General features: G+C 28.9%; 1 protein-coding gene across 2 annotated transcripts in view; it reads left to right on the top strand.

Annotated features, from left to right (window-relative positions):
* LOC113384943 (rho GDP-dissociation inhibitor 1-like) overlaps window positions 1-10,635 on the top strand; it is a 55,859-nt gene extending 45,224 nt beyond the window's left edge. Inside the window, exons 1-6 of one of the 2 annotated variants that reach the window (XM_026622721.1) lie at window positions 6,926-7,053; window positions 7,534-7,718; window positions 9,119-9,228; window positions 9,438-9,552; window positions 9,867-9,953; window positions 10,331-10,635. In XM_026622721.1, the coding sequence (XP_026478506.1) occupies window positions 7,535-7,718; window positions 9,119-9,228; window positions 9,438-9,552; window positions 9,867-9,953; window positions 10,331-10,437 (603 nt within the window). In that variant the 5' untranslated portion in view covers window positions 6,926-7,053; window position 7,534 and the 3' untranslated portion in view covers window positions 10,438-10,635. Of the gene's footprint in view, window positions 1-6,925; window positions 7,054-7,533; window positions 7,719-9,118; window positions 9,229-9,437; window positions 9,553-9,866; window positions 9,954-10,330 lie in introns of those variants that run through there. The other variant, XM_026622722.1, reaches the window with a different exon arrangement.
* The last annotated feature ends 2,220 nt before the right edge of the window (window positions 10,636-12,855 follow it).

Here is a 12,855-nt window from a genome sequence, read left to right as displayed (position 1 = left end):
GTGTTATATAATATAAAATTCTTATTGCAGAATTAGACCTAGGTACTTGAATAATCATGTATATCTCTTATTACAGGACCAAGCTTTTGAAATACAAAAATACTAGAGCACTCGAAGGAGGAACTAATATATCTCATTTTGCTAGACAAGTTAGTAATTCTTTTCCTTCATTAATAAATATAAGATGAAAATTGTAAATATATTTATTATTGCCATTTTTGCTGTAACATACTAAATAGTTCCCCTAAATAATTGAAATTATGAAATAGTAATTATTTTTTGATGATATATAATGGCGATAAAAAGCTATTACCATATTTATATCATTCTGTGAGTTAAGTTAGATTTTTTTAGAGCAGGGATTAGATCTGTTGTGAGGAATTACCTTGACGGAATTAATTCATCTCTAATAATGAATTAATTCATTATTAGAATTTCTCTAATATTGATGATTTTGTTGAATTAAAACCCATAGCTCCACTTGGACATGAGAAACCGATAAAAATTTCAAATAAAGCCGATTTCCATGCTTTATTAACTTTCCCGAAGGGTAAGTTATTGTAATCGTCCAAAAATCGAAATTGAAATTTTTTGCATTTCTCGACGTTTTGAAAGTTTCTGAACATTTTTGGCATACCTCAGAAAGAATGGATGTGAAGAAAAAACATTTGATTCCTATTGATAGGGTGATGTGCTGATTAGTTTTTGGCAAAGGGAGGTCCAGCAGTTACGGAGATAAAGAGCAAAGAGTGCAGAAAATAGAATTTTGAGAGAACGGAGCATCCGATTTGAATGATCTAAAAAACATTCAATTAGTAATGATTTGGAAAAGTGGTTATTAGTTTTCGGCAAAGGCAGGCCCAGCCATTTCGCTTTCGAAGATACTGAGCTAAATGTGCAAAAAATGGCAGTTTTTGAGAGAACTAAGCGTCCGATTTAAATGATTCAAAGAACGTTCTAGTTGTTTTAATAAAATAATTAATTTTGGAAAAAAAATATTTTTGTTTCAACTTTTTTTCAATTTTTTTTTTTTTTTTGTAAATCGAAAATAATTCAGATTTTAATTTTAATTCTGACTAAAGTTATAATATACTTTTAGAAAATAATTTCAACGTTGCAATTAAGTTTATATAATTCTTATAAATATTAGACAATGTTACAATATTTATAATAATCTATTTGAAAGCATTCAACATTCCTCTAACATTTTGTTACGGTACAGAAAGTTCCAGCAATTTGCTTAAGGCACGATGCCATACACCCCACTAGTTTAATCACAAATTTTGTATTAATGAAATATGGGTGTAATAATTTTTGAACATTTAAATATTTCCATTCTATTGTTAAATAGCCATGCAACTAGTTTAAAAATTAGATATGAAGCTCAGCAAATGCAAATTAGTTAACGAGCCCTTGTTTAAACAAAGTCAATACTTACTTACTGAATAATTATTAAAATTATGAGTGTCTATAATGAAGAAAAAAAGTTGAATCAAATAAATATAATTACCAAATTACCGGCGCTCCGTCTACGGAGCTGCATGTGCGCCGCATAGTGGACTCATCAACCTAATGAATCGTGATCTATAGTTTCCTGCGATCAGGCAAGACGTCCGTTTCCGTTTTGAAATAATTCCGATCGGTGGTATTGGCAGCAAATTTGAACCAGATCCACTAGATATCATCTCGATGCTATAATAAAACTCGATGTGTTTCCGGTAATATAGCCATATCATCCGAATATGTTGATTATGGTTATGACTCTTCATTAATCGATGTGTTAATTTCACTTATGTTTTTTTAGCTTTATGCAGGTTTATCATTTATTATTATTATAATAATGTTTCTCGGCGAATCTTAAATATTGCTCAAATTGTCACTAGAAAGAGGAGAGACTGGGTGCGGTTGTGTCACTTTTTTTTTGATCAGTAATAATTTTGTTAATTTACCAGTTAGCTGGGTATAAAGTAAATTAAATGTTAATTTGAATATTTGTCTACGTGGAAATACTGAAATACTGTACTTATGCGAAGGATTTGTCATAAAATCAAATGCACGAACTTGTTCGAATCATCATACATAATTTTTCTTCCTTTGGATCTTCTCTCAAAATCAGTATAGTTTAGCTGTTATGACGACTATCACTAACGAAGCCTGGCACAACCGTACCCAGTCTCCCCTATATTCCATTTACATATTGAATAAGATTATAATTTGATTTTTATTTACGTTAAATGAGGCTCAGTCGTAAGAACTATTGTTTGAAAAGCAAAAAGTTCCAGGTTTAATTCTTAACTCAGACATTCTTATATCAAGCACATACCTAATATCGAGTAACACTATATCCGTTTCACTCGAAAATATAGATATAAATTTTTGATTTTATAATATTAAGTAAATAGCCTTCTAGGGAATTATTGCTATGATTTAAAACTACGATGATTACAATTGAAAATAAATATAACAATATTAGAAAGGAAAGAGTTGTCTATTGTCTTTAATAATATAACAAGAATAGAATACTATAATATAGGAAGGAAAAACCTATTTAAATTTATCCATAAAAAAATAAACCTTCCTTAAAAGTTTTGTCTGAACATGTTACTTTTGACAATTTATTAATTTATTTTTATTAATATATTATAGATTTACATAATTTTATCAATCTTCTATGATATATTAGATATATGCCAATATTGAACGAACTCTTTACATCTGTTATGCTATATATTATTTATGTTCACAATTGTATATTTTGTTCACGAATATTTTTCTTGGCAGAATAGAGTGTTATATCAGGATTCTCTATTTTATAATTTTAAAGGGACTTGCTCATGAAATATACAATAAAAATTAATATTAAAAAATGAAATAAAGCATAAAGTATTTAGTAGTATATAGGTATATTAGTAGAAAAAATACAAAAAGTAATCCTTTTATAAATAATCCATTCCTCATGATAATTCTCATAAAGATAGAGTAAATATCATAAGAGCATATGTCTCACGGGGATATAAAAGTGCTTGTAAATTATACCCGCAGAACAAAAAAATAAATGTAAAAGGAATTAAGGATAATTTCGAGGTCCTCAAGGGGCAATCACGATACGAACATTATGCCTGGGTCTCTTGTAAGATTTCTTTCTCTCGTCGCTCGTAAATTATGATTTATATTTAATAATGGTAAAGCAAGGTTTCTGAAAATTTTGACTACAAAATCAATGTTATTATTATAATAGTTATAAGATTAAGTAACGTACAAATGACTAAAAAGAATTATTTCTTTGGCTTAGTTGCTCTGTACTGAAAATATAATGAGACAATATTCGATTTGATAAGTCGATTATTGCTTGAGGTTATGCTTGAGATCTATTTGTTATCATTGTTTGATATCGAGCTGGGCAAAGTTGAGATCGATCCCAGGACTAGTTGGTGCTAGCCAATGTTCTTAACTATTACTCCAAGGCAGACTAAAATTGACATTTTTATATATGTAAACCTGTATTGATATTGGTGCTGCATGTGAAAAACATTCGTTATCTTTAGGCTTGATATGCCAGGTCGCTGTTCGCATGAATTCATTTTATAAAGTCCGATCTCTTGATTTCATCGATATTGTACAATCGTACGTGAAAAATTATTCTAAATGAATTCCAAAGATACCTGAGTACCGATCGCGGCTTCCAGATGAATCGACTGCCAAGCATACTCCACATATGCACACACATTATAGGGTAAAACGGGCCTTAAAGGTCCACCACCGGCATCTCAGAAACAAGTGAAGTTAAATATTTTTTAACAACAATACTTGAAAGTAGAGGGAAAAAATGTATAACCAGCCATCACCTTGACTCTTACGACTCTCCGCCCTAGGTAGGTACCCTATATTAATTTGAAGGCAGTTTACTGCACACTGCACAGACATTTTCTTATTTCAAGCGAACAAAATATTAAATGCCCATCTAAAATGTATTGAAATAATTTGGCTCCTGGTCGACAAGATTAGTGAAGATCATATTATGTTCGAACAAATTCTTCAAACATAAAAATATGATTTGATTGTCTCAATTGACTCGAGGATATAATGTCTTATCAAACAATGTACTATTTATAGTGATCCTTATTTTTTGATAAAATTTGTTTTATCCAGCAATGAATATTAATCAACCTGCAAATAATTATAATACCCAAGTTATTACGAAACTCATGGATATTTATAACCGGAAACAAATACCTTAGAAGTCTTATCAAAACTTCGTGCCAAAAATTAAAATGATATCAACACTCTTATCATTTGGAATGCTGGCGTTGTACTATTCCATATTTTGCGAGTAACAATATGACTGTAGTTGTTCTCTAAAAAGCAAAGGATTATTTTCATAGTGTGATCTCTGAACCATTAAAAAAATCATAACAAAAATTCAATCGAAAATGATATGTTTTTATATAACTTTTCACTTACAAATATTGTTAGTTAAATTTTTATAATCTGAACGTGTACTGTCAGAATGCCGTTATTGCCAGATTCTTTATATAGGATAATTATAATTACTAATTTAATTAATTTCATATAGGAATCAACAAATGATATATAAACTATATATCATATATTATATAAAATTAATGCGAGGTTTCAATATCACTAATAAAGATGAAAAGCCTTCAAAATAGCCTTTGGTTATTTTAACTTTACCTTTTAATTTAAGTATAAGGCATTCCTTATAAATTAGGTAAAAAGGCAGTGTTATTTTTTTAACTCTTCCTCAAATACATAATTAGAAAATTTTATTTATTCAATAATTAAGTGCTTTCCCCTAAGCACACTAAATTTAGTTACAGTTATGGGATTCCAATAGGAAGTTACAGGTATGATACTCGTCTCAGTCGTGGATGCAAAACAGTAGTGACATTAGTTTTCTCTGGCAATATAAATTGAAAAGTATTTTTTGGTGAAAATAGCTTTTATCGTTATTACTGCAATCAATAAATAAATTCTTGCCAACCGTTGAGTTGCCATCTATAAATCCACGTCATTAAAAAGTCATCTCAACAAGCTTATAGGAATAGGACTATTAAGTTATGATTACTGTTAGTAAATTTATATAAAAATGTAAAAGTTTAAATATTTTCTTAGATTTGTATGAATCTTATAAGAAAGTTTAAAAATTCTCATTTATTGGTGAGGGCAAATTTCTAATGACAAAATGCATTGTATTGATACTCGTAAGTTTATAAAAATCTGGTAATTTTATATACTATTCAGTGGCGTCGGAACCGTGTGGACTGTGTGGGCTTGAGCCCACCCATGATTTTTGAGGGGGGGGGCTCAGCCCACCCTTCAATTTCAAAAAATTATATGGGCTGATATCTCTGAAATAAAACCCACTGGCTGTCTATCAACAAAAACGAGCCCACCCATCAAAAATTTGGTTCCGACGTCACTGGTACTATTGAATATTCTGCGAGTAACAATATGATTGTGTATTGTGTAACAAAATTGCTGTCGAATTTGCTATGTTTTCTATAACTTTTCACTTCCAAATATTGTTATGTGCATATTTGTAAGTGGCTACATTTTTTGTCCATATTTTTTTTTAAATTTAAATTGGTTAATACTAGCTCGTAATATCTGGCAAGATCTCTAGATCTATTTCGATTTTTTTTAGTCATTTAATGACCGCATAATCTTAAAGTGCAAAAATAATTTGCCTTATTAAAAGCATTTTTATAATAAATATAATTAAATACCTAAACTCCTAAACATTTTATTTAATTACAATATCTGTTACAACTACTAAATGGTATAAGATCTAGTAACATTAATGAACGATAACATAAATATAAATAAAATAGAGTACAAATTACAATATAATAATAATAGCGATTACAAATAGCCTTTTATGAGATCATTGGAAATTTTTCCCAATGATCTCATAAAAGTTTCCCATTTTCCCAGTTTTAGCCTGGTTGGGCGCGCTTTTGAAAATACTTTCCGTGCCAAGCTATTTGGGTGTATTTTGGGCGTTAATTCTTCTCTTATAGTTTTCTGATTTTTGTTGAATTTCTTCATTTACTGTCATCATATTGCTGTCCTGGTGAATCAACCAGTTGGGAATGTACCTGGGGGCGTTCTGAATCTTAACTTGCGGAAAAGACTAATAAAGTTCTAATAGAGTCCTATGTCAGGAGCATGACTCTGTACGGGTCAGAGACATGGACTCTAAGAAAGTCCAACAAAAACTATCTGGAGAGTTTTGAAAAATAGTGCTGGAGGCGAATGGAGTGCTAAAATGGACAGACAAGATAAAAAAATCAAAGATAAAGGTACAAGATAAAAAATCAAAGGCGAATGGAGTGCTAAAGTGGCCAGACAAGATGAAAAAATCAAGATAAAGTGGACAGACAAGATAAGAAATCCTGAGAAAAGTGGGCAAAGATAGAACTCTATTGAACACGATCCTGAAAATAAAACTAGGTCGGATCCATTCTGCAAAAAGAGTCGTCTAAGATAAAATAGAAGAACTGAAAGGATTGAGAGGAAGAAGAATGCAGATGATTGACGATTTATGCTAGAAGAGAAAATACAGGGACAGAAAGCCGAACAAAGGATCAGAAAACATGGAAGCATAAGTATCGAAAGGAAAATGCATACAAATGAATAAAAAAGTGATTCATGGTAATGAGAATAATAAACAAGGGGTGAAAGGGGATCGGTGATTTGGGATGCTCTCAAATCATTGACCTACTTTCCTATGTTGGTTTCAGTAAAAAATTTCAGTTATGATATGTATAAATTTGAATTTAATTTAAATCAAATATAATGAATAATTTGAATTGGTTTAAGTTTTGAATTTACCCGCTGAATATACTGCGCGAAGTTCACATCAATCGGCCATGTTGAATTCTTCGCTTTGGTCGCCGGTTTGCTAGACTTGACGTTTGCTTATCATTTTACAAATTTTTTACACGCCCAAATTAAGTTCTAGTGTCGTTTACTTACACGTTTCAAATAAATTGCAGATACCAAAAAGTGTTTTATTAATTAAAATATCAAGTAAGTATTCGAATAGAATATTATAAGTTTGAAATAAAATTGGAAAACTAATTAACGCGTCATTAAAAATTAATAACAACAGTTCTGGATATAAATATACTATGTACAATACGCATAAACACTTTATATTTTTGTTCCTTATTACCCTATATTTTTGATTTATATTAAATATATTTTATTTTGTAATAAATTGTATAAAACGTTAGTCATTTTAAATTTATTGTGCAATTTCGATAAACTATGAGATACACATCTTGTGTACGTTTTGTGAAAAGTTGTTAAAATTTTGTTTCTTCACTGAAGCAGATAAGTATTATATATTTTTTGCTCTTATCTTCAGAGTTTTGTTCAAAATGTAACTTGAGCCATGAATTTTTTATACAATCGATTATACATATTATATTAATCAAATACTGCATTTTTTATTCACATGAGTTATTCTGTTTTTTGGTCTAAATTATTTATTATTTTTATTTGTAGAATGTCAGAAGAAACACCAGTAGAAAACCTCGGTGAGGGAGATATCGACACCATCGATTCTAATTACAAACCACCACCAGAGAAAACTATTGAAGAAATGGTTGCAGCTGATCAAGAGGATGAAAGCTTAAGAAAATACAAAGAGGCATTGCTGGGTGAAGCGCAAGTTGGAAAAGTTATAGTTGGTATGCAATAATACAAATTCATAATTTTTCAAAATTATAATTGAATGAATATTTCAACAAAATATAGATAAGGTTTCAAAAAGAAATTCTGATACTTGACTTGTATTCTATATTTTTTATTTGATATAATATTATTTATTATTATGTTATTATATAATTATTTAATATGATAATATAACATTGAGAGGTCCACCGAATTATACATTAATGTATAATTAATATGAACTTGAATACCAAATTACACTGTTGGAAGCTATTGCAATTAGCTAGTTGTTGAAATTATGGTTAAAAAATACATTTATTATTCATCCTATCATTATGGAAAAAATCACTCTACAAAACTTCACAATTTGTATTTTAATTACTGCTAAGATACATATCCGTTATAATGTTAAAATATTTTTTAAAATAATATAAAATTTAATATACATCCACGACATTTTAAGTTGAAGGACTATGCTTATAAATAAAAAACTAGTTGGCATTGGTATTTTGCCTTAAGGCAAGTTACATGAACTTCACAATATGTGTAAATAATCGACTTGATCAATAAAAAATAAATGAATTTAGGAGTGATTAAAAGTATTCCGAGTGCATTTATTATACATAATTGAAAACGAACAAACACATTAACTCGGAGTATTTCCTAAGAGCAAATTTTTAAAAATCAACAATTTTTATAATTGAACCAGTCTCCGTAGGACTCTAATGGTTTAGTATGTTCATTAAGACCAAGTACTTTATCGTTATACCAAGTAAATCTTCTAATTTTAATTTTAACAAACGCCAAAGAAAAACTACTCATTTTCTCAAATTTTGATGAATTTTTTAAATTAAATTACTTGTCGTAAGGCCGTAATATTTCAGTAAGTTCTATAAGACCATAGTATCTATTGCCAAAAAAAGGTTCGTAAGAATCGGCAAATTTTGGTAGATTTTTACCTAAAACTAATCAGTATCATTCCCAACCAATATCTTTCAAAAAGTTTTTGATTTTTTAAAATCGATTCAGAATTGAGAGCTAAAACGTGGACGAAAAAATTTTCATTTTTCTGCTATTTGCAAAGAAACTGTTTGGCTGATCGTCGCGCAAAATTCACAAACGCTATTCCTCGTCGATACACATCGAATGGCTTTTAAATTTTTGGAATCGGTCTAGCCGTTGTTGAGAAAACGTCGATTTACTGCAAAAAATCTGTTCACACACACACTCACATACATACTTTTTCCAAATTTGGTCTCATTCGATTCAGAGTGGCTTGAAACGTCGAGAAAACATCAAATTAGCGAATCGGATTTTTTTATGAAAAGAAACTACTGCTTCGGGAAGTTAATACTATGTTTGTAAATAAAAAAAAATGAATGCAAGTTAGGTTAAGGAAGTTAATGTATTGTTTCAGATGCAAATGATCCCAGGAAAGTAATTGTTAAGAAACTAGCTCTCTGTGTTGCCGGGCGAGATGATATGGAGCTCGATTTATCGGGTGACATTTCCGCGTTGAAAAAACAAGTAATGTATTAATAATATTTGTTAAATGTATAATGCATGTATGTTTGTATAAACATTGTTTGTGAAATAGTCATTCTTGTGAATGAGTATGACAAGTATCTGAAATTTTCTGCATTTATATATTTAAGATCGAACAATTTTTAGTGAAACTACTAATGCATTCACTTTTATATTTCTTTATTAAGTAACCCAATTTTAATTTTTTGTAGGTGTTCACAATCAAAGAGGGTGTCCAATATAAAATTCGAATTGATTTTCTTGTTCAAAGAGAAATTGTTCATGGATTAAAATATGTGCAAAAGACCTTTAAACTAGGACTTCCTGGTAAGTACTTTTTGAATAAATAATATTTTTGTATGATAAAATCTAATCTGATCGTTATCATTTATGCTGCAATTTACTGAAAAGCTCCAGGTTAGCTTATTTTTGGTAAATTATATATTTAAATTATATGTTTGATTATAGTTAATGAATCAAAAACTATTTGTGATTTACTAGTACATTATTATTTGAAGTATTTGTTCAGTAATGTGCTAGTAATAATATTTTAATAAATTTTATTGTTCTATTTTTAAATAAATGCATGCTGACTCAGAGCTAAAAATATTTAAAAACTTACATAAGCATTAATGTTGCAGTTGATAAAATGACACACATGGTTGGTTCCTATCCTCCAAAAACTGAAATGCAATCTTATACTACACCCGCTGAAGATGCACCTGCAGGTAAATATCATTCATTGTGTTATTGAAAAAAGTGTGTTTATTTATTTAATAAAATTTAGATACCGTATTATATATAGATTTATATTAATAAACTGTGAATAAATGCATGACTGTTAATTTGAAATAAATTTTATATTCATTTTCCCTAGATATATAATTTTTGAAACTATTTGTCTGGAAGAATTGAATCGTATACATAACATTTTCCAATTTATCTTTTAATTGTATTAAGTTAAACTCATAAGATGTTTATCACTTAACCATTGAAATTTTTGCTGCAATATGCTTTTTTCTGATTTTTCGTTTTCAGTTGAGAAGCAGTTTTTATATAGAATATGTTGCTAATAAAAATATTAATTTTATTAAAAATGCTTCAGGTATGCTAGCTCGCGGAGGCTATTCTGTAACATCTTTATTCACCGATGATGATAAAAATGAGCATTTGAAATGGGAGTGGGCATTTGAAATCAAGAAGGATTGGTAGATTTTCTTAACGATATGGAAGTTTTAGAATGGCTCATATAAACATATCAACCTCATATACATATAAATTCATTTTTAAGCTTAGAAAGGAAAATGTAGCAGGTATGACAAGTATTAATATTTTTCGATAAGTTTGAAAACCACATGTGGTATTTTTATACAAAAAGTCTTTTCCATTTCAACTATAACAAAGCAATAGTGATATGCATTTAATGCTGGTATTAGTAGTGTAATAAATTATATTTTTAAATTAAATTTTATTCAAACTTCCATTGTTCATGATACATTACCAATTGTTCAAGGTAATCAATAGCTTTTTATTAGAATTGCAGTCTTAAAAAATATAGCTCCAATAGTTAATAAGTTTATTAGATTTGTGAAAAAATATTGAAGTATGATATTAAAAATCGTAAAAATAATTTTTTACATAAGAAGGATGTTGATATGTATACATATGAGTCAATATCAAATATAAAAAGTTATTTTATTCAACCTTATAAAAAAATTATGAAAAGTTTAATAATATTCATGCTCTTTTAGCTTTTCAAAATTCATGTACAAAATTTTGTTTGAAGCATTCGAGTAAATTTGTAGTAATAGCTTGTTTTGGATATGAACCAAAAAGTTCTTTTAAATAATTTTGCTAAAACCAAATGAATTTCTTTGTGAATATTTTAGGCAAGTGATATCCATTTATAAAAATGTGTTCCTGCAATATTAGTAAGTTATTTGCACAACTGATAAGTATATAAATCATTGTAATTAGTGTACATATGTGTGGCAAATTTTTATGAAGTTTGAAAAAATGGTTCTCAATTTAAACATTTATATTGCAATTTCATTTTGTTTTAATATTAAGTTAGTGATCTCAAAACCTAACGATTTATTATATACAAATTCTTATTTTTTACCTTTTTTTTATAAAGTATGATTTGGTGTAAAGTTTTTGATAAAATTAAAGTTAACCAGTGCTTTATAATGTGCTCATAAATGTCAAATATTGAGATAGTGTCTTTGGAATTGATTGTTGATTCTAAATCGTACTAACATAAGCATGTATACATATGTGTGAATAAATATAAAATTGTAATAAAGATTTAGAAATGTTCAATCTTGGTAGTACGGATATTTTGTAATATGAAAGGATGCATTTATTTGCCTTCCTAATTTTTATAAAACCTATGCTCCAAAATAAACAAGTAAAGTGTTAAAACATACTTTTTTTATTGATAATTATTTGAATTTCATGTTTTATAAAATATTTCAGAAATGGCTTAATTATCTTCCCGTAGGGCAAGTTATAGTAATCGCAAAAAAATCGAAAATGAAAATTTTTGTATTTCTCGACGTTTCAAAGGTTTCTGAACATTTTGGCATACCTTAGAAAAAATGGATGTATGTGTGTGCGGATACAAATTTTCGTCGACGATTTCGGGAACATCGATCAACCGATTTGAATAATTCAAAAAAAACATTCGATTCATATTGATAAAGAGACGTGCTGATTAGTTTTTGGCGGAGGCAGGTTCAGCCGTTCCGAAGATACGGGGCAAAAAGTGCCAAAAACGACGGTACCTTAGTTTTTAAGAGAACGTAGCGTCCGATTTTAATAATTCAAAAAACATTTTACTTGTATTGACAAGATGAAGAATTGGTCAAATTTTCATGAAGGCAGGTCTAACGGTTTCGGAGATCTAATGAAAAAAGTAAAAAAAAAATGCCATTTGGCGGTGAAAAATGATCATCAGACATATGCACATCAAATTATTAGATATTTTATAGAGATTTTAACAATAAGTATATTTTTTTTACATTTCTATAGGTTCCGTACCAATGTTTACACGTTAGACGACGACGCGGCGCTTACGCGCTTTGATATTTCGTCTTTATGCAGTTAAAACAGTACGATTGCTTTGAAAAAAAGTTCAGAATTTCCAAAATATTTCAAAATAAATGATTTAAGATAGAATGATTTAATATGGTTCGAAATTCTATTAAAAGTTTCAAATCATTGATCAACTTTTATTGATTATTATTATTGATTATTTTTAATTACTCGAATTTTGAATTGCGGTACGGGAAGTTCCAGCAATTTGCCTTAAGGCACGATGCCCTAATTGCCTTAAGACAGAATTCCACCTACTGCTAGTTATTTTTTTAATTTGAGGATACCAACCATTGGATGTTTTGAGGATATGGGATTCCTTTCATCAACTGTCAATACAACCAATTTTTATACAACGTTTATGCAATTGTTCAAACTTTCTAAAATCATAGAAAGAAGAGAAAGTGATTAAAATGTAAAATTTTAGTAATTATCAAGAAATTTGTATTCAGCAATAAGCCATTTTGAATTTGTCTTAAGAATATATTAAGCATCAAGATTAACTTTACCACCTTACAGTGGTAGTGTAAACTC

This window comes from Ctenocephalides felis, unplaced genomic scaffold, assembly GCF_003426905.1.
Source record: "Ctenocephalides felis isolate EL2017-DRISC unplaced genomic scaffold, ASM342690v1 CF-g0.4_SCAFFOLD_03571, whole genome shotgun sequence".
Taxonomy (NCBI): Eukaryota; Metazoa; Arthropoda; class Insecta; order Siphonaptera; family Pulicidae; genus Ctenocephalides; species Ctenocephalides felis.
Note: the sequence above shows the minus strand (reverse complement) of the source record. Positions and strands in the feature narration are given on the sequence as shown.